This window comes from Rattus rattus, chromosome 13, assembly GCF_011064425.1.
Source record: "Rattus rattus isolate New Zealand chromosome 13, Rrattus_CSIRO_v1, whole genome shotgun sequence".
In the NCBI taxonomy this organism is placed as follows: domain Eukaryota; kingdom Metazoa; phylum Chordata; class Mammalia; order Rodentia; family Muridae; genus Rattus; species Rattus rattus.
In genome coordinates, this window is record NC_046166.1 from 72581722 (window position 1) to 72604054 (window position 22333).

At 47.9% G+C, this 22333-nt stretch overlaps 1 protein-coding gene across 1 annotated transcript in view; it reads left to right on the top strand.

The window, feature by feature from the left end:
• The window catches only part of Col4a1 (collagen type IV alpha 1 chain), a 110217-nt gene that overhangs the window by 36401 nt on the left and 51483 nt on the right, over window positions 1–22333 (top strand). The window contains exon 2 of the mRNA XM_032918422.1: window positions 5361–5420. Coding sequence (XP_032774313.1) covers window positions 5361–5420 — 60 coding nt within the window. The remainder of the gene's footprint in view (window positions 1–5360; window positions 5421–22333) is intronic.

A 22333-nucleotide genomic window follows, 5' to 3' on the forward strand; every position in this document is an offset into this window, starting at 1 on the left:
TGTTTTGGGGGCAGAGAGCTTTAGGCTCATCACGGGCTTTAGTGCACACCAAAGACCTCGACTCCTCTTACTTTTTATTTTGAGCCAGGGTCTCCCTAAATTGTTCAGGCTGACCTTGAGCTCACTGTTGACCCAGGCAGACTCTGAATGTGGAATCCCTCTGCCTCAGCCTCCCAGTTAACTGGCACTACAAGCCTGGGACATCCAAGCTGACGCAAGTCTAATCTTTTAAGCAGTTAGTAAGTATTTAGGCTGTGATATTTGACCCTATATCGTGACCTCTGTTTAGTCATATTAAATTTCTAATTCTATACAGTTGAGGAGACATTCTGTGGACATCTCCGGTCTTGTGTAGGGTTGTATCCTCCCACCATCACACCCATAGCCCATGAAAGGGTGGCTCACCATGCTTCCTTCATTGGTGTGGGCTTTTAATTCTGCTCCAGTAGCCCTGAAATACACTGTTCCCCTCTTCACGTATTTCTTTGGCTGGGTAAGTAATTGTTCTAAAGACCCCCAAGGAGGCACCATGACAGGAAGTGCAGTGGGCTAGCAAAATCCCCCAGGGAAGTGTTCTGACATTTTTCACAGAGTAGGGAATGTGAGAACGAATCTGAAAGATAAGCTGTTGGGGTTCCGCAGAGCTCTGCATGTCCCTGTTTGGAGGGATGGGAAACACATAGAAATTGTTCAAGCGGATGTTTGGTGTCCATCGCCATCATCAGGGAGGGAACGTGAGAAATGCCGGGGCATCCTGTGTGCTCCTTCCAAGGAGCCTGACTCTGATAGCGCGTGTCACGGTTGGGGAATCTATAGGGCAGATCATCCCTCTACATGGCAGCCCAGCAGCCGGCACGTGCTCTGCCTGGCTCATACGGTGCTTACACAGCGAGCATCTTGTCACTGATCTGTGGTGATGTCTTCAGTTCGGGGACGATCTGGAAGTGTTTTCATTTCACTGAAGGCCGTTGACCTCCGTCTGTCTCCCCTACCAGGGAACACTGTGCCCTGGGAAGTCGTCAACCCTACCATAGTTTATGCCAGCATGGCTGATGGTTCTACTTTCTGGAAACCTCGATGGGAGTGTGGGAGAGAGTTTTGCTAATACAAGGGGTTTTAACCTGTCCCCGGAGGTTTGCAGAGATAGAGAATATAAAAGGGATTTGGTCTGGGGATTACTCCCTAGGACCTTCTGCATTCCTTCGATATTGTGCCTTCTGTTTCTGTTTAACGTTGCCTCCGCTATTGGATTTCCTTTGTGGGTGCCCATGTCTGAAGGTGGCCTGGAGGTAGTTAGTACTGGTTACTGTCTTGTTACTGTGACCAAATACATGACAGGAAGCAACTAGAGAGAGGAAGGGTATACCTTGGCTCACATTTTGAAGAGACAGTTCATCATCGAGAGAGCATGGTAGCAGGTGTCTCCTTAGTGCTAGGCGCTTTGCTTCACATTTTGATAGAGCAAGAAATACAGAGAAAGCTATAGCTGAGCTATCAAGTCTCCTGGTCCACCCCTAGTGACCCACTTCCTTCATTAGGGCCCTGGCTCCTAAAGGCTCCGTGCCCTACCAACTGGAGACCACGTATTGAAATACCTGAGCCCATGGGAGACGTCATTGAAACCACAACACAGTATTGCTCTCCTGCCTGCTTCCACGTAGAGATCTATCCATGCTCCCGATTCCGGCTCCGTGGTGGGTCGAGCAGGCAGTGGTAAGCAGGACTTTTAGAAGAGATGTGGTTTTCATTCAGTTTCCTCCAGTTCAGAAAACGTAACTGCTTTTTTGTTTCGAGCTTGATAGCCTCCTGTGTTACGCCCCCACCCCCACCCCCATAAAAGTTGGGCTCTCCACTCTCTAGTCTTGGTCTTCTGTGAGAGAGACCAAGTCCCATATGGTTTGTCCTTTGAGGTTATGCGGCCACATTCCAGGGCCCCAAGTGGGCAGCGTTCCTGACCCACTTCCTCCTGCTTGTATCTCATGGGAAGAGAGAACAGGACTTAGTTAATCCAATTGACCCTAGGAGGGGAAGGGACTGTGCAATTCACAGAATGTTCCAGTTCCTCCTGTTCTAGAATCTGAAACAGATGGGCTAGGAGCTGGTGGATGTGGCCCAATGTGCCCCAGACATGGAGAAGAATGAGCAAGACCTTGTAAAGTCCTTCAGATCTGGAGCCAAGGGGGCACCGCTGGGCTCCCTAACTGCGTGTATCTTTCCGTTTTGCTGAGGGGCCTCAGGAAGTCATGAAGTTTGTGGCACAACCCTTCTCATGCGAAGATTCCCCACAACCTCAAACCTATGCCAGTCATAAAATCATGGCAGGTTACCGTGAATGGGAACGACTATGAACAAAGGCTACTGTCTTAATTCGTTGTTTCAGAGGTAAATGTCAGAGCTGACAGGACAGGGTCTCAGGGTCCTACCTACCTGTATTGGTTTTTACCTATGTTCCCTGGACTGCCCCAGAACAAGCCTGTGTGTTAGGGAGAGATCCACCAAGGGCCACTGTATTAAAGTAGAAATCATTAAGGACCCGAATAGAGACATTTTAGGCTTCATCCTGTTTAACAAAGTAAACAAATATCACACGATTTGTGGCTGTTTTTCTAAAAATTGATGTTTCTTTCCAATCAAGCCATTTACATAAGATGCAAGGCCAACCAGAATATGACACAGTAATCGTGGTCTTTAGCTCTTCTCTTGGTCGGGTGGGTGGTCTTTTGCCTGTAAGGCCAGCATCGAGAAGCCTGGGGCAGAGCACTTAGAGTTCTAGGCCAGCCTGAGTTATATAGTGAGACACTGCCTCGACCTCCCACCTCCAGACATTTTTCTTTTTCTTTTTCTGAAAATCAGATCATAAATTTAGATGTAATTAAAAGAGTCAACTCTTCAACATTGCTTTCTGGGGACAAGCATTTGGCGATAAGATTTCTTGAATGTCCCAAAACAATAAAGATTTCCTATGTGAATAAAGACATATGTGTTGGCTCTGGGATTAGACATTTTTTTTTGTGTAAAAGCTGTGGGAGGAGGAGTACTCTATCTCTTTGGTTCTGCGTTCTGTCAAGAGTTTCTTAAGACCTGGAGTAGGTCTCAGCCAAGAAGCCTACTAGTTACCAGCTTCTCTGGGCTTCTGTATTGTAAGCCTTGGCTTTCACTGTCTCTGCTCAGAGCAGGGATTGGGGTGTCTCCCATGCTTATGGAATCCACTGATATTCATAGGAACAACTCTGGGAAATTGATTAGAAGGCTTCCCTCAGGGCGAATGGAGTCGAGCTTCTTAGATGGCAGGAGCTTCAGACAGAAAATCCCAGCCTCAGCTGTCTTTAGCTTCTCTTCAAGTGTGATATTTCAAACAAACTGACCTTGGCTTTCAGATAGAAAATCTGGCAACCTGAGACTGTTGTCGAGTCTCTGCTAAATGTGGGTGATTGGGAGCCACTTCTCACACAGACGCTGCAGCTCCTGGAGTCTCTTGTCAGGCTAGTTTCTCTGAGTGAAATCAATGGGGGAAAGGGTGAGGCCCTGCAGAAGCTAACGAGTGGGCTAAACTGCCCTTGCTCCAAAGCAGTAGCTATAGGGAATGGTAGACACCAACGAGGAGGGAACGTCAGTTGCATACCTTCTGGTGTCCATGATCCCAAGGCCGGGACAGACTCAGCCATGGGCAGCATGCCACTGGTTGATTAATTAGTAACCTCCTTTCTTAGTGTGAACTTTCCCACCCTGGTACTTTTGATAAAACAGCCTGAAACAGGTCTGTGGCAAGATCAGGTTGTGGTTAGAGGCACGGGGGATATCCCACGACACCCCGAATTTCTCGGGGCCCAGGTACTCAGAGGTGGGGACAGTTAGGTCAGCTTAAGTCTGCTGAAGTCCACCTGAGTTTTCCTCTGTGTGTTCTGGAAGGTTCTTCTTCAGCTCACGCTAAAGATGTGGCCCTGGTGGTGACTGGAATTCACATTCAGAAGCAGACAGAGCACAGGGGAGGCTCCTGACGTTTGAAATGTCAGGAGCACTATGAGAACACAGGCTGAAATGTCTGGATTGTGAGTCAGAGAGAGGAGCAGACCTGACCACTGGGCTTTACTTGGATAGCTGTCAAGTGTCCCCATCTACAAAATATAAAATTAAGAACAGCTCACCGTCCTGGAGGCACTTGTTGGGCTCTAACATAACGTAAGTGTCTCCAGATGGGGTTGTTTTGGGCAGAGCGTCTCCATGGTGATGCAGCCTGGAGGATGCTGTTGAAAGAACGGAGAGCCAGGGACCATTATTAGCACACATTTAGTTTGAAGGAACCAATACCACCTGAAGCAGAATATGGGCCTAAATTTTATTTCTGAGCTGACACAGCATCTCTAATAAAGCTTGCTAAACGGTTCGCCCTGTGTCCTCGCTTCCCTATTAACACCACATCACTGTCTATAACGGCTTAAAACTTGGATTCTGCCAAGCGCTTTGGGAAGTGTGGCACACAAGTCTCCTTCTGTGTTTGTTTTCTCTCTTGGCCACTTTACGTACTGGAAGCTACGTTAGGTCCAGATTTCAATCTTGTCTTAGCATGGCATGTTAAACCTCTCCATTTTGTGTCTGTGGGGCTGGGATGATTTTTACACACGATGGTTGTTGCTAGGTTCTCACTGGGCATTTGAAGAAGTTCCTCTCCAGCTCTTGCCGATGTCCGGTTAGCAGACAACCCATGAGGCTTGTAATGGCTTTCTTTAAATGAACATCCAAGCTTTCATTGAATTTAAACACGCGGATCTGAAAGTCAGCACATTCCCCGGTTCTTTCTCTAGTCTTTTGCAGAGCTCTAAGTCTCTGGCAACACAAACATAGCCCCTCTCATGGAGCCCTGGTTCTCTCGTGATCTTAGGTGTGAAACCCTTAAGTCAGAGCTGGGCCTTCTGTTTGCCTTGCCGCACCATTCACACAATACCCAAGTGAGTCTGTTTCCAACAGACAAAGGACAGCCAGTTTTGTGACACGGATTACCGAGTCCAAGGCTGCGTGCCCTAGGTCCCAGGGATTTCTCTATGAAATGTGTGACTCGTATTATTCACCTACAAGTTCTGGTTCTGTGGATGAAGATGCTGATGTCATAACTCAAATCTTTTTAGACATTACATTCATTTATTTATTATGGATGAAGGTGTGTGTGTACCTGTGCCTCGGCACACGCGACAGTCAGAGGACAGCTGACCAGGGTGGGGTCTCTCCCTGCATCACGTGGGTCCTTGGGGTTGGTGGCCAGTGCTTTTATCCACGGAGCCATCTCACTGACTCTCAATTCTAATCTTGACAGCACTTTGAAAATGGTCTCCTGTTTAACCTTTTTTCTTCTTCCTTCCTTTCAGGGTGATTGTGGTGGCTCTGGCTGTGGAAAATGTGACTGTCACGGCGTGAAGGGACAAAAGGTAAGAGCACACAGTTCGTGATCCTGTCTGAGTGCTGCCCTGTCCCCTTGATCGTGAGCCTAACTGTACAGTCAGCAGCTTGGGGGTCAACCTCCTTCCTGCTTTAACAGTTTGCCCAGAGCAGCCCTAGGGAAGCAAAGTGTTTAACACTGTTCTGGGCAACGTTGTCACTGTAACAGGAGTTCTCCAGGGATCACCGTAATCAGTGACACTCAGCGGGGGAAGTCTGGAGAGCCTCCTCACGTTCACTGTAGGGGAGTGAGTGAGCTGGTATGCTATCTTTTGACTCAGTGGTGCTTTTCAGAATCAATGGATGAGCACTAAAGTCAGTGTACTTTTTTGCAAGAAAAAAATTCCTTTAGGCTTTGAAGGCTTTCTGTTCAAATTCATATTTTTAAAACAAGCGTTCATCTTTTACATACTTTAGATGTATTCATAAAGATGAGCACTTGTTTCTCAAATTTAAAACAACTGTCTGAACAAGTTCTCTTCCTTCTTATTTAAGAATCGTGGATCCAGGAAAAGGTATTTTTCTTGCTTTTTAGTGGGCGAAACTCTCCTTTTATTTTTTAAATATGATTATACCATTTAATTCCACACATGTATATTATATAGCTTGATTATGTCTGCCCCAAACGTTCCCTTCCCATCATCCCTCAGACCACACTGTGGAAGTCTGAGCTGTGAAGTCAGGACTCCCGGATGACACAGGAAAGTCTTCCCTTCCCAAGGACCTTTTCATTTTACTTTTCCTGATATTTTAGAATGTCCACACCTTAAAATTCATCTGGGCTTGTTGTTCTTGAAATAGGACAGGGGCAACACATAGCTCAGAGAAAGCAACCGCCACCTAAGTGGGAGAGAACGTCAAAGCCAGACAGAGGTTGTGATCAGTTTCTGACACATGCTTTCTAAAGTCCCCCAGGAACAGGGACAGTGTTACAGTGCCCAGTCCCTTCTGTGGACACTGGAGGATCTGAGGTGGATTGCCACATGGCTTTGTGCTGTGTTGGGCTCTTGAGTTGTAGATAGAGCTGAGTGTGATCATCAAACAATCCATACGACAGACACACCCTTGACTCTCAATGATCATTCTGAATTGCTAATGTCCCCTCTGCCTTGAAGTCCCCACTGCCTTGAAGACCGTGTCATACTCAAATCAGATAACTGATTTGGCCTTGCATATAATGGCTTTGTGTTCTCCCAGTGGATCTCTGCGAATGCTGTCTTAAATGATAGGACCTGGATGCTTTTGCTTGTTAAGGATTCCTTATGCTAGCCCTTGGGATGGTAAAGGAAGCCAGACCTTGGTATCTGCTTTATGCATGAAAGTTTGGCATTTGTGCATTGCTGGACTAGGACTTGTTTAAGAAGTCTTTCTCAACCCCTGGCCATGGCAGTCCTCATTTATGTAAACTACAACTGGTCTGGATCAGGATAGGACAGTTTCCCTGGTGAAGTAGGATCAGGGCCACCCCGTGTTCTTACACCAGACCTATTTGGATATAGGCTAGACTCTGGTGTCCACACATATGTGGGAAAAACATGTTAATTTATGTTCCTTCATCAGTGGAAACTGCCCATGTCCTATTGACAAACACTATACTAGCAAAGTTTAGTCTTCCTGCCTTAGTGATTCATGCAAAAGGCCTTCCCGCAGTCCTGGCTGCACAGAGAGTATTAACTAAGTATCTCGAATCTTCATAGAACGCTTTAACCCAGCGGTTACCCAGACCCTTGCCAAAGATGTGGGAGGAAACACATTACCCTGTCGCTACTCATTATACTGCCTGTGATTCATGACCCCTCTCCACACGCTTGGTCTGTACCACAGAGATAAGGTCATCACATGGAGTGCTCCCTCACACTGCTGTCTCTCTGTCGAACATGCATGTGGTATCAGATGTCTGACAGGGTTGGAGATAGGGCCAGTCTGGAATCCATCCTTCTGTCTCTAGCTTGAAAATCTGGGAAGCATTTGGTGTAGTGTCAGAGGCAAGCATTCACAGGAGAGCTTTCCCCCTTTTTGGGTAGATGACTGGCTTGTGGCTTGACCAGCTGCTGAGCCCCCAGAGATGTTTAACAGTTGCCCAGGTCCCCCGTTCGAGTTAACAGATATCTTCACACAGACAACTATCGCCCACAGACACTAGAGTTAGGCTTCAGTGTGTCAGAGTGGAAAAGAAAAGGAGGGAGCTTAGTTTTCCATGTCTATACCAGCTCACGCATGGCGACGAACACTTTTTTAAAGGCGTTACCATGAGGCTTACCTTACCGTGGAGGAAAACAGCTAGTGCGGGTTCTTTACTGCGTGTGATAATTTTTCCCCCCTGGAGGTTTGTGTGCATCGGGGTATGTCTTGCAGCCTCCCTGGTGTCTACACACTCAGTTTGTGAAGTGCCCTGCCCTACTGTGATGAATAGAGATGTTTCTAGCTATAGCTAAATATGTCTTGGGGTAGAGAATGGAGAACAACTGGATTCACTCACTCTTAGCAGCTGCTGGTAGGAGCCCTGCTAGGTTTCATTCGTAATGTCAGGTTGTTGAACATCTACAAGATCTATGCTGCCCTCTAAACCAATAGTGGTTGGAACTGTGTCTGGAGGATCCCCAAGAACTCAGTATGTTCACCTCCGGTTGTAGGCAGTCCTTCCAGGTCTTGTTTTCAAAGAGTGAATGAGGCTGTCAGACTGTTAGGCAAACAGACCGCAGGGAACCACGCCGTGACAGGGAGCTGGACTGGTGGGCCCTGTGTTGCAGTTCCTCCTCCTTGAGATAGATTGTGAGAGCCCTACCTAGATTACTAGCATCTAGTCAGTCTCAGGAAAGGTCTGTCCTTCCATCAAGGGTATCGGTTTAGGGGTATACCAAGAGATGCAGACACCTCCCTCTCAGTGAGCATTCCCATAGGGAACGCTGGCACCCAGGTGGCCTTTGAGGAAATTCATAGTTCTGGTTAAAGCCAGTGAGTCTTCATCGCTTACTAGGCATGGTACCTCCTTGGCTTGCTGTGGTAGCAAATGTGGCCTTATCAAATATGTAGTGAGGACCCAAGTCTAAGACCAGGGATACTAGCTTCTTCCACCCCATGTGGAAGAGGCGCTGTTGCTGTCCCTACACATTCTGCGGGCTCTTCAGAGCTCGGTGGGCTTACCTGTCTATCTGTGGGAGTGTGATTGGTTGACTTGTGTTTGGCCATTTCTGGTTGCTCAGAGCATAGGGTTGTATCCCGCGTCAAAGACGCGCTAAGTAGGAGCTAAGCCCTATCTTCAGGGAGCGCTCATCATGGCCGAACCCAAGAAGAGAGGTGGAATTTTCCATCCTTTCAAATCTAAGTGCTGCATTACGCTGCCCGTCCCTCATCTCTGCGGGGCCATGCCTCCTGTCTCAGAACCGGAAATTCCCTGATTCCGAGAGCTTCGTGGCTTGCATTCTAGTCATTTTTGGGCTATGCTGTGATGATCACTAAAGATGCCTTAGGCCATAACATCACTTTTAAGATGCAGGACTTTACCCTCTCTGCATCACAAACACAGACCGCTTTCTTAGTCATCATTAGGTCTGAGGTGACATTCTCTCCCGAGGCAAGGATTGTGCTTTATTGGAGAATTCAGTAATCTTCCATTTATAAATGCATTCATTTCATTGTCTTTTTTTTTTTTTTTAAGTAGAAAACACCATACTCATGATTTTATTGTGAAATACAAATGTACAAGCACGGTGTTTTTTTTTTTTTTAAAGTATATTTTGCTTCATGTATGAGTTAGTGACTCTCTTTTTACTCCTTGCCATTCTCTATGTCTCTGTGTAATTGTTTAAGTTGAGACCCTTAAGGACGACAGGACAAGGTGATATTGTTATGAGTTAAGTAGAATATTGTAAATTTATTTTCCACAAATTAAGCTACACCAAGTATATTATTTAAACATTACGAGGTAGCCTATTTCTCCCCAGAAAATGCATTTTCTTCACACATAGCACAGTCTTGTGAAGATTCTTTGGGATGTTGAGCTGGCTAACCGGTTTGAATGAACAGCAGGTTATTCATAAGAATATGTAAGTTTTTAAAATACCTTCTCTGGGAAGATACTTCAAAGAGCTTTGGTTAGTAGAATCTAGGGTGTTTGAAAAGAAGATCCGCTTTCTCATTTTCCCCGTACGAGGGATTTAAAAATCACACCGCACAAGAGAAACGCCACTGCTCACCCTAAGATAGTAAAAGACTTTCTTACTAGGCAAAGGTTAGTGTGTCCCCCAAGAGTCTCTAAGGCTGCCCCTAGCATTTTTGAGCCTGGGGGCAGGTCTTGCTGTTTGTCAGGGTTCTGAAAAGTCTGGAGAGACAGTGAGTGGTATTCTGTTAAGTTTCCCTAAATGCGGTCCTCGGCTGCCTTCAGGATGCTGGTGCCTGTCCTTTGGTTTGGGTAGATTGTGAAGGCACCGTGTTTGGGAAACAGGCGAAAACCGCACACACATTTTTTGCTGCAGGTGGCTCGGAATCCTTTCCCATCAATTATCCCCAGGGAACCCTCTGGGTGTGGCACAGCAGGGCTTCCCCACACCTCACACTTGACAGGTGCTTTTGTTTGCTGCTCTTGACTCTGGTGTGGGATCCTCCGTCTCTCGAGGAGTGGCTTTCATCAAGCCTTTCAGGCTGGTTGCTCAGATGAGCACGTTCCCAGAGCTAGTGTGCAACCCCAAATTCCACTCAGGAAGCTAAACGCAGGGCACACCTGACAGGGAGGCGGGGCCAGTGCTTTTTCAGAGTGGAGATAAATATGAGGAACGTTTGCGTGCTGGCTCGACTCACCACAGGTTCACAGAGTGCAGACCCATATTCCTCTGTCCTGACAGAGAGGAAGTGACCAGCCAGCCTGCAGCTCCCAGGACTCAGACCGAGAGATGTCAGGCAGCCTGTCAGTCACAGCAGAGCTGGGGCGGGCTTTGTTGTTTCTGCCGGAGAAAGTGTGAGCTACGCTTGGGAGGCCTTCCAGAAAAGCATTAACCACCCACTTCTAGCCCACCTCTTATTTTGTTGCCCATTTCCAAAATCACCACCCTGTGACTTCCAGGAGAACCAGACTCCTGTACCCGGTGTCCCAACGTTCCCACACACGCGGTGTTCTGAAGCTAACCACTTTTCCTGTAGTGCATTTCCTTCCAAGTTCTGCCCAGGCTACCCCACCCCCCTTTCCTTGCCAGCAGCCCTTAGTCAGGTCTGGCCACAGGGTGTTCTGTATGAAATGTTACTGCGTTTCTGAGAACGCAGGGCTCTGTTGGGTCTGGCTCCAGCTCTCTGGGCCATGCATGTTTGTCTGGAGGCTCTGGGGATGCTCTCTTCCGTTCGGTGGGTGATATGGGCCAGCACACACTCGTCCTTTTCCATGTCTATCTGGTGTCTTGTCATGCCAAGATTTTTTCCAGATGTTCCAATTTCCCATTTCCTCACACTGCGCATGAATCATCCCCTGGCTCCCCAGTCGTGAGAATCGACTTGGATTCTCACAGTCACCTACTTTTGTCTTTTTTTTAAAAATTTTTTTGGATAGAATTTTTAAGAGGATTTTTTTTTTATAAGAATTGTCAGAATCCCGGGACATGTTCATAGTCTGCCACGGGGAAGCCACTAAGAGGGATCCATGACCACGTGGGTGTGTCTCGGTCTGCACGCTGTGTCCTGCTATGTCTCCCTGGTGTATCAGTACCCTTTAAGGGACCCAGAGCTGCCTCTGCCCCAGCTCACATTCACCTGCCTGGATCCCAACATTAACTCCACGTGCCCCTTGGCTGTGTGCTTCCGAAGCTGTTAGACTCTGGGGTAACTCCCCACCGCTCTCCGCTTGCAGCTGTTTGGAACGTAGTTCCTCTAGCACAGCTTGGAACATAGGAAATGGGTTTGGTTCCCATGTTCAGAAACAACAGTAGGGAATTTAGTGCCTTGAAATCAGGTCCAGGGGTTGGCTCACGGCTCTGGCTAAGAAGTCTGTGGCCCTGGGTATGATACATAGCCCTAGATCTGGAACGTTCAGCTTTAATTGGAAGTGGATTTTCCTGGAAGATTGGCCATGGAATTCAGCCAGTCCACAGTAGGGTCCCATCCTGCGGCTTTGACAGCCTGGCATTGAGTCTGCACTTGCATCGGTGAGGCAGGCATCGGCAGTTCTTGTCTTCTTTCTATGAGACTACATACACTGCATCCGTGAGGCAGGCATCGGCAGTTCTTGTCTTCATTCTACATGGCCAGCATTACAGTATTTTCTTCTTGTAGCAGTGAACTCAATGTGACATTGGCTGGCAGGAGAAGAGCTTTTGAAGGGGACAAAAGGAGGTCGTGTGTTTTAATCAAAGATCAAAGACTTACCATAAGCCCTGACAAGTGAGACCTTTGCCTCTGGATTCTGCAGTTGTCTGTTCGCTGATGTCAGGAGTACACAGCATGTACTTCCAGGCAGCAGTCAGGCTGATAATGAAGATGGGGGGTGGGCATTGGGGGGCTACACCCTCAGATGACATTAACAGAGCCCTGGGTCCTTCCTTGTGTAGAGCCCTGGGTCCTTCCTTGTGAAGTGATTGGAGCACGGTGGGCAGGCAGTTAAACAAAGGGAGAATTAGAGTTAACGAGCGTTCCAGACAGCTTTGGGGAAGTGTCCCCTCTTTGTTGTAGTTTTCCCATTTGGCAAACCCATTATGAGGTCAAAGGTACAGCTCAGCTCCGTGTCCGCCTATAGTTTAGCATACCTCCTGGCTAATTAGACAGTTTCCATAATGGTAATATGCCATGCTTCTCTACCTTCCTAGCCCTTCCTAGCACTGTGACCCTTTAATGCAGTTTCTTGTGTGGTGGTGACCCCCAACCCCACATCATCACATTGATACTTATAGCTGCAATTATGCTACTGTTATGAATATCTGATATGCCACCCCTGTGAAAGGGTCATCGGACTAACGGGCCATGACCCGCAGGTTGAGAACCATCACTTGGCTTCATGTTAAAGCCATTCAGTTTCTTCCCATGGGGTTCTGGTGAGAGAAGATGGTGCTTGAGGGGTGATCTCTAAGGCACTGTGATGAAACCATTGGGGCATTTGGTCCCTCAGTGGGGTCCCTTGTTCATCCTGCTCATAGACCCATCTGCTAATAGAGGAAGGATACTTTCAGAAGTGGCTGCTAGCTGGGACTCTCTCACGTACTTCCTGGGATCACAAAGGCTTGTCCAGTGTCCTGCTGAAGCATTTCACATCTAGAGGTCAGCCTGTGGCTCTGGGTGAGAGACTCATGGCTCTTCAGGTGGCTGTGAATTCCAGGGTCTAAATTACCCAGCTCCAGGTTTAGTTTGGGGAAGGTTTCCTCTGGAAGTTCGACAAAGAGGTTACATGGCCACAGGAAACCCCCTGAGCTAGAAGGTTTCTAAGCACTTCAGCGCTCTGTCCCTCTCCCCTGTGTGGAGTTTCTGTGCTCCCAAGGCACTGGAAGGCTTTGGTAGTGGTTAGTCAGGCAGGCAGCCCTTACCACATAAGCACAGTGGGTCCTCGGAGCAGCAATGTGGCAACAGTACAGAGATGCCGCACGCTGAGCACTGGGTGACCCTGAGCAGCAGCACGCTGGGCTGCAGTTGAGTGGCCTCTGAACTTTCCTCCCTTAAGGCACCCCAAGTTTACCCTCAACGGACAAGGGTACATTTTCATTATGGGAGTTTGTTCGAAAGCATGCTGTGGTACTCTGATCTAATCAGATGCTCATTTTTATGGGGGAAAAGAAGGGCCCCAAAGACTCTTATCCCTGACTGTGTTCTTACCCAGAATGCCAGATATTTTCTCCAGAACCCTTCCTGCCGGCCTGAGGAATCTTATAAACAATCGTGATTCATCCCTGTGGGTGATTCGGGTGTGCTCCCTCTCCACTCTGCCTCCCGCTGATAAGGGTTTGGAGCCCCAGGGGCTTGGTGCCTTGCTCAGAGGTCCTTGGTGGAGAGGGCCACACTGTCCATTCCTGGACCACACACAGTGTTGGGAACAGACTAGTGTAGACTGTGTCCCCTCAGCCTGGTTCTGCAAGGGCACCTTCCTTCCGGCCTCCCTCCTCCCAGCCTCCTTCCTCCCAGCCTCCTTCCTGGCCTCCTTCTTCCTGGCCTCCCCATCCTGCCTTAGAAAGGGGCTACTCATTTTTCCCAGAGACAATGAGGGGCAGTTAATTGAGCATCTTGCCTCTCAGGGCGGAAGCAAAATACAGTTGAGGGGACTTGCAGCTGAGCTAATCGTAACATTGTAACCTCTGATTGAGGTTAAAGTAACATTTTTTCTTTTTCATGGGTTGTCAATTGCTTGTCTCTATTGAGGAGCAACCATCCTGACGATTCCAAAGCCTGATGATAACAGCTGGGCCTGAGGTGAGGTTGAGCCAAGGCTTGGTTTCTGGGCCCCAGAGCATCTCTTTACCTCTCTTTATGGAATTCTCTCACGTTCCTCTCTGAGTTACTAGTCCTTTCTCAGTGTTCTCTCCCCACGTTGTCTGCTCACAGCTCAGTCTTACCTGATCTAGGGTGAGCTCCAGACCCGTGAGGCAGAGATACAAATTGATTCTGGGATGTGCATATCAGAAAAGGGGACCAGGGACTTGGATATTTTACATACAGCATCAGGATGGTTTTCTTTGTCTTAGTCCAGTTAAGATACTGTTGTAACAAAACACCCCAGATTAAGTGACTTCCCGGAGGCAGGAAGTCTGACGTCATGAACTCCTTGTCTGATTTTGGCCAATTCCTCACAGACAGGTGTTCCCTTGGTGTCCTCAGGCTGGGAGAGACCATGAGCTCCCTAGGTTCTGTTGACTCCTTCTTGACCTCATCACCTTCCAATGTCTGCCCTTCCCCTTCTTCACACCACCACCTGGGGACTAGCACTCAACACGTGAGTCCTGGGTTCAGATGTGAAGTTCACCTGGAGAGGAGGACACGCCTGTCCTTACTGCACCTGTCCCCTCAGGTGGACAGCGCAGGGCAGCTGCTCATGCAGCTGTCTCTGTGGTCCTCTCTGTCTAATGCATTCCTTCGCGGCGATGCTCGCAGGAGAGGCGTCTGACGTTGTGTCTTCCGGCAGTGTCAAAGACTCCGACCTGCTGGTGTTTTATCGGCAGGAGCTGGATTGTGGTGGCTTGCAGGACGCTGAGCTGATTTGAGGTCAGCCGTGATGGTGACATTTTTAAGTAGACATTTCCTCGGGGTCAAATGCTTTTCCAGTGATTGTGTTCTGGGAAAAGAGCCCTGTGATTCAGCAGAATTTAGCAGAGCACCTCCATTCCTCATTTCTCTGGCAAGCGCTGAAGTGAAACATCTGAGACGCTGGTGCCCATGGGTTTTTCTCCTCTCTGGCTCGTGTGATGCCTGACAGGAGAGCTGTCCTGTTTTCTATTTCCCAATCTGCTTAGGTCTCCATGTTTTATCTTCCAAATATTTTTCCTTGGACACGGGAAGTGGCTGCTATGATTAAAAGGAACTATTTAAATCTAGCCTGACTTCCTCTAATGGCTTTTCTGATTGTCAGAGGGATCTTTGATTTTACTGTTAGATAAGGACCAGGAACTGAAGAGGAGGGTGTGGGTTCTAGCTCACGGACACGAGACTGGGCATAACTACTTCCTTTCCCTAGTGATTCTGTGGGTGCATGTACTCTGCCCTGTGTGTATCTTTCACTTGTTTATCCCAGCCTGGGACTGTGCTCTTGCCTTCTCTAGGACACAACTGTCTCAATGGCCCAGATAGAGAAAGGGTGGGGGAGACACACAGACAGATGACAGACAGAAGATAGATAGAGATAGGTAGGTAGATAGACAGACAGACAGATAGATAAATATACAGAGATAGGTAGATAGATAGACAGATAGATAGATAAATAGGCAGATAGACAGATAGATGGACAAACAGACAGGCAGACAGGCAGGCAGGCAGGCAGGCAGGTAGACAGATTTTGAGGGATAGAGATATAGAGATAGACACAGATAGATAAATAGGCAGATAGATAGACAGATAGATGAACAGACAGGCAGACAGGCAGGCAGGCAGGTAGACAGATTTTGAGAGATAGAGATAGATATAGAGATAGACACAGACAGAAAGATAGACAGACAGATAGATATAGGCAGAAAGGGAGATATAGAGATAGAGATAGAGATAGAGATAGAGACAGACAGACAGGTAGAGTTAGCCAGTGCTGATGCCTAGACAGGGCCTAGTCTTCTAGACAGTGTGTATCTCAGACCGTATTATGCACATCTTCCATTGCTTCAAGCAACGTGAGCACCCAGTGCAGGTTAAATTGGGCTGACTAAGGGCATTTGTTTGCACAGGGACAGGGACACTTTGTACTCTGTCCAGCGTTTTGCTCCTGAAGTTATTACAGCGAGGCTCTTCTTCACATAATTTATAAAGTAGACATTGGAAGACAGGGTGGGCCAGTTCTTCCATTCTCTAGGCCCGACTGTAGCTGCGGGATCTCTAAGGACCCCGTGGAGGAGGGACAGGCCTCTGTTGGCCTGGAATTCTGTGTGTGAGCTCAGGATTCCCAGAGTGAACAGCTGCATACCTGGGAGACACAGGGAGTCCTTTGCAGGCTTGGCCTATGAGTCCCCTCAGCTTCATCATTTCTTTCAGACCTCGGAGCCTTGGAGTGGGCACTGTGCTGGCAAGCCTCAGTGCCAGCTTCTGTCCCTTCCCTCGCCGTCTCTCACACAGCTGTACTTGGTCATCTGCCCTCTAATCTCTTGCTGTTGTTGTTAATGTTAAAATAGCAAATTACATGGGAGAATGTTGTGTTTTTACACTGTACCTCCTATACTCTGTTTCGTGGGAAAGTTGCTGCCTTGTAATTAGCAAACTGTAATGAAATTTGTCTCCACTTCTTGGTTCTGAGCCAAGGAACTTATCATTTTAATCTATATCGGTATTAAGCAATTAAGAGCATAAAAGCAGGAAATGATACTATAAATTCAGCATGACTTTACAAACCTCTATAAAATAGGCCCCAGTAAAAATGGCATAAAGAGTAAATCTAAGTTATTATTACGATGATGGTTTGAATAATTGGATTGCAGCCTGGCTTCAAGAATGCCTCACTTCAGCTTCTAAAAACATGTGTGTCCGGTTTGAGCTGCACCGAAACGGCCAGCTGAGGAAAACCGATCAGACACCGAGGCCCTTCCTTGCGCAGCCATTTTCTGATGCGTTCTGCCATCTCCCTCTGCACTTAGATTTAAATCAAGATTTTTTTTTTTTTGATCCCAAGCAAAATGATACAGCAGCTCAGCTTCTTGCTTTGTTTCTTTGATTGGGTGGTTGTACTGTGAAGGAGCTGTGATGTTTAGTGAAAACAGACTAAAATCCTTCTGTGTTCTGGCTAGGGTCCATTAGATAGTGGCTTCCCGTGGTCACCAGGTTGGTCTCTGTGAATTCCCAAGGTCGGCCAAAGCTACCCTGTATTAATGGACAGGGTCTCAATTTTTACCATTCGGTGAAGCCCTTTATGTGGTTAGTGGGGTTTAAAAACACGCTGGATCCCAGGGGAGACGGGACCAGTGCTGATAATTGCCTGATAGCTTGGTGGGGAAGGGAAGTTAAGGATGGACACTGAGTGTTGATGGCATCAGACATGTGTGGGGTTCAAGAGTCCTGAGACCTCATTAGAGGATGCCTTGGTGTGCGGTGGCCCTACCAACAGGAAGTAACCGATCCTTGATCAGAGTTGACCCTCAGACCACTGTTGCCTATTTACTCACTGAAAAACGGACTTTTGGTGAATCCAAATGGTTGGTATTAGAGCCAAGACCAGACTCTTCTGGTTCCTGTGCAAGTTCTTTCCCCATTAGAGCAAGTAATGAGGGAAACCAAGTCAGACTCCTTCCCCCACTCCCTTCTCCCTTCCTCCTTTCCCCCCTCTTCCCTTCTTCCCTTCTTCCCTCCTCCCTTCCTTACCCCCCTTTATTTGAGACAGTTTCCTGTATCCTTGAACTCTGGACCCCCCATTCTGAGTGCTAGGGTTACGGGGTGCGTGGACCAAGCCTGGCTTGTCTGAGTTCTTCATTTCTATTGTTCATATTTTTGTTACCACAGACCAAAAAAAAAAAATAGTCCATGGCCAGACTGTGGCATTTCCTGACATTTATCTGTCCTGGTTTTGTTTAAGGTCCCGCCACACCCACACACACTCTCAAGTTAATAACATCTTCACCCTCCAAGGGCTTCTTAGGAACAGAGGGTACTTTTCAAACTTCCCATTAATGAAGAGAATGGCTCTTTAAACTGTTGGTTCAGAGATCTTTAAGACAATAAGAAAACTTATCTTTACGGGCAAACAATTTATTTCTTTTCTCTCTGAACTCAGAAGAGAGCCAACCCCTGTGTAGTCTTATTACCCATTATCTATATTCTAAAGTCTCAGCCCCTCCCCAAACTCCACATTAAGCCAGAGCATAGAATTTTGATCATTTTCCTGAAACTTGGAAAACGAGGGGCAGCCATATTGTCAGCACCATGGGACATCACAGCAGATTTGTGCAGCCTGAGACCTTCATCTTATGTTGTCTGGGCCAGGAGCATGTCCAGCACTCCTCTAAAGTCTACCTCATGCTCCAAGGAGAGCCTTCATTAAAAGAAAAGTATCCTGGTGGGGTTAGTAACAAAAGACACCAACAGGTCAAGTCACATAGGGGATACTTGAGTGTCCCCTGGACTGAGGGTTAAGGGGACCCTAACCTGCATGTCCGAACCGTGGCAGGCCAGTCCTGTGCAGCACCACTTCACTGTCTACGCTGTGGGGGCTTCCTTGCTGTGTGGCCTGGTGTGCCCAGAATGACTTCCTGTGTGGAGTGTGGTGAACTTGGCCTAGCACCTGATGCTATTCCCTGCCCATGTGGAAGGGAGCTGTGCCAGGCGAAGAGCTGGGATGGCTTCTACAAACCAGGACGAGCAAAGCAAGCAGAAGGCAACGGCTACTGCATCGGGGTGCTCTGTGCTCCCTGGGTCTCGTTAGTTCTGGTGCATATAAGTTCCTAACTTCAGTGACCTCATTCAACCCTGACTCTCGCTGTGCCCGAGACACAGAGTCATCCAGGGCCACAGCTAGGGAAGTTCCCAACCTGTCAGGAGCACCTTGCAGGCCTGAGCTTTCCTGTTTTAAAAGAACACTTAGTTATTTGGTCAGTTATTAACTCACTCACTCATTCTTCCCCCAACACTTAATAGCCTAGGTTGGCCTGCAGCTCATGGTAGAGTTCTGGTTGGCCTTGAACTTGTAGCAGTCCTGTTGTCTTGGGTGCTGGCTTCTGTGCTTAAGTCTGTAGGGGAGAAGGAGAGAGAGGTCGTATTAATGACTCTGAGCTTCATGAGTGATCATGCTGATAAGCTGCTAGCATGGTGGTTCATGTTACTACCTGCTGGAAGCTACTGACGATGGATGGACCCCACTGCCATTGCCCCCACCACCACAATCATCACCACCCCCCCACCCCCCATCCTCCATTCCCCACCATCACCCCCCACCATTACCCCCACCATCTCCTCCCCCTCTACCACCACTGCCACCACCACCACAATCACCACCATATCCCCATCCCCCACCACACCCCCCACCATCTCCACCCCCCACCCCCTCACCATCTTCACCACCACTACCACCATCACCACCATCTTCACCACCACCATCACCACCATCACCACCCCCCCAAACATCCCCCCACCATCCCACCACCATATCCACCACCACTACCACCACCACCATCATCCCTCTCATCCCCGTCCCCCCATCTTCCCCCACTTCTACTACCAATATCCCCACCACTACCATCCTCCCCCATCACCACCACCAGTGCACACACTTAACAGTTGGCAAATGCAGGAGAGTGGATGACGTTACCTTAAGGCACACGTTTTCTATAACCCAGGGAAGGGAGCCAAAGGCAAAGCTTTGAACATGTTTTGCTGGGAGTGCGATGAGCCACCATTGTGGACTCAAGAACCCCCTCTTGTCCTATTTGTGCCTGTTTGCTGGATTTAATTTCTTCCTGTGTCGTGTGCTATTCTCATGCAGACGTTTAACAAACCGGGTCTTAGTTTACAAAGTAGATGTGAAAGCCCAACTGGAACGGACCACGATGCAAGTGAAAGGGACCAGCAGGAGGGAGGGGACGAAAGAGTGGGGACTAGGAGGGGTGACTGTCTTCATTCAGTATAGTCAGTATTCACTAATAAAACCAGAAGACTTCACAGTTCATATTGTTTCTACAGTCAAAGCCCCTGGCCGCTTCATAGCCAACATTTAGGCTATCCATTTCATACTTAATTTCATAAATTCTCAATTCCAGTTCAAGTTTTTCCCTAGAAAACTCTAACTCAGACCTTTGTCAAGCTTATTTCTCTCTGTTGTCCCCACTTGAATGTACACACACACACACACACACACACACACACACACACACACACACACACACACACAGCCACACACACAGCATACGTATATGCAGAGGTGAGCCAGGATCCCACGTTGCCCAGGCTGACCTTGAACTCCTCATCCTCCTGCCTCTGCCTTTTGAGTACAGGGATTTCAGGTCTTGCCATCACACCTGTTTGATACATTTCTGCTACAGTAACAGCCTAGAGGATCTGCCCAACACATGTAGACCCAGTGCTCCCCCTGGTGGCCAGACTAAGAGACACCAAGGACCAGCTGTCCGTGAGAGACCACAGTTCCCAAGTCTCCTGTGACTTCTTCTCCAGGGAGGGGACATCTGGCTGGGGTCCTCTTGTGTATCCAAGGGGGATGACACTTCCCAGAAGGTAGAACTTCCTGAAACTACCTGTCAGGGGGCCAAGAGGGAATGGGGCAAGAGAAGTCATAGAACAAATGGGGCCTTACAACAAATGTGTAGCTCAGATCCTAAGGCTGAGCAGAGATACTCCGAAGGTGTGAGATGGTCCGGTGGTTTGCATGAGCTTCTGGCTGAAGGCCAAGAGTAAGAAAGTGCCCATAACACCTGGTGAGCATAGAGACAGGAGGCTGGCATAGCGCTTACTTTCTGATATAAAAACCTGCATGCTCCAGAGAGGGACTTAGAACAGAAACTGAAAGCTATCACAGAGGACTGTTTTCCAGCTAGAGTGAGATGTCTGCATCTCCGTGGAGGACTTGGAAATCGCTTTCTTTTCCTGCCAGTGACTTGCCAGCGCTCCATTCTGCCACTTGCTTTCCCCCCAGTCAGTGAAGTCACATTTGCTGTTGGATAGCTTCATGGGGGAAGTCTTGAGTCATCCTTGATAAGAGGGTATTTACTGCTCTCACTTATTCTTGTGTAGAGTGAATGTTAGCTCTCCAGAAAGTATTTTGATTTTTTTCCTCAAGTGACGATGAGGAAAATTGGATATTTATATACTAGAACATTTCTGCAGATTTTTTTTTGTAGCTCTACCTATTTACTGTGTCTCCTATCTACCCTTTGCTACACCTAGCCTCACAGTTAACTTTGTATCAATGTATAAACTTGGAATGGTAGAACTGACACTTACTGCAGCTCAGTGAAACCTTCTCCTGTGCTACATTCAATTCATTGAGAAATTCACAGACCATGGGGGAAACGGAACTGAAGTGCTACCCCGACTAAAGAAGCCCTTGCCTTGTCTTGCCCTGTGGGTCCTGTCCCCTCTCCCTGCAGCACTACAGTGTCAAGCAGAAGGCATGCACGGAGCTCCCAGAGGGGCCCTGTCACAGGGAGCTTTTCCATGACCCGGTGACACAGATTGCAGCCTGCCTACAACTTTCCCAGCAGTATCACATTCCGGATATGGTCCTGCAGATGCCTGTTTGGCTAGGCTCAAGGGATTGAACTTGTGGAATTTTGGCTAAGTGCCACGGTCCCCCATTGACCGCTGTCCCCCATAGATCATGGTCCCCGCATCGACCATGACCCAGCATCCCAAATCGCTTCCCAGTAACCACATGCACTGGGAGCGATGGACAAAAAGTCAGGACTTTTATCACTCAGTTATGTTCAGCCTTGCTTGGGAAGTGACATCTCAGGGAACCAGATGACAGCGGGACACAGCTGCCTCAGGATCATGTCCAGGACAGAGATTTTCCTGTTGCCGTTTAGTTTGAGGCAGAGCCATCAGCCAGGTGCTAATGGGGCCTCAAGGGCTTGTGCCAGGGACCTGGGCTCTATTCTGCCTGGGACTATCCGACTTCTGCAGATTGCTCCTTGAGTGGGGTGTGTTGCGGTGTTGGTTATCGCAGACTCCTGTGTCTGGTGTTGATGCGTGCCAAACGCTAATGGAATAACTTCTTCAAAGAAGGCGTAGAGGGTGGATCACATGCTTCAGTGTGTTTGCTCATACACTTCCCTGTGTTCTCTATGGAAACCCATGGCGATCCTCCTTCCCAAGTTTTGTTACAGGTGCGAGCAAACATTTTTGCTTGTGTTGTGGTTCCCTTGAAGATCCATGATCCTATTGTTTAAAAAGAGTAGAAGCTTGATTGAAACAAGGGATCCACGTGGGTGATCAAATCAGCTATTTAAAATTGTAGGCTAAAGTTCAGCATGATTTAATACATGCTAAAATTTAAAAAGGATTCTTCTAGTTCTATTTTATATAGAAGTATGTTTTGCCTGTACCCATGTATGTACACTGAATGTGTGCCCATGTCCACAGAAGCCAGGACAGAGCATCTAGTCTCCTGAAATTCAAGGTACAGCTAGTTGTGGGCTGCCATGTTGATTCTGAGAACCAAACTTGTGTCCTCTGAACAACTGAGCCATCTCTCCAGCCCCTCAGATAAATACTGTAGAGTTTAACTCACCATTCAGAATAAACTCACTATGTAGCCCAGGCTAGACTCAAACTAGAATCCATCCTCCTGCCTCAGCTTCCCAAGTGCTAG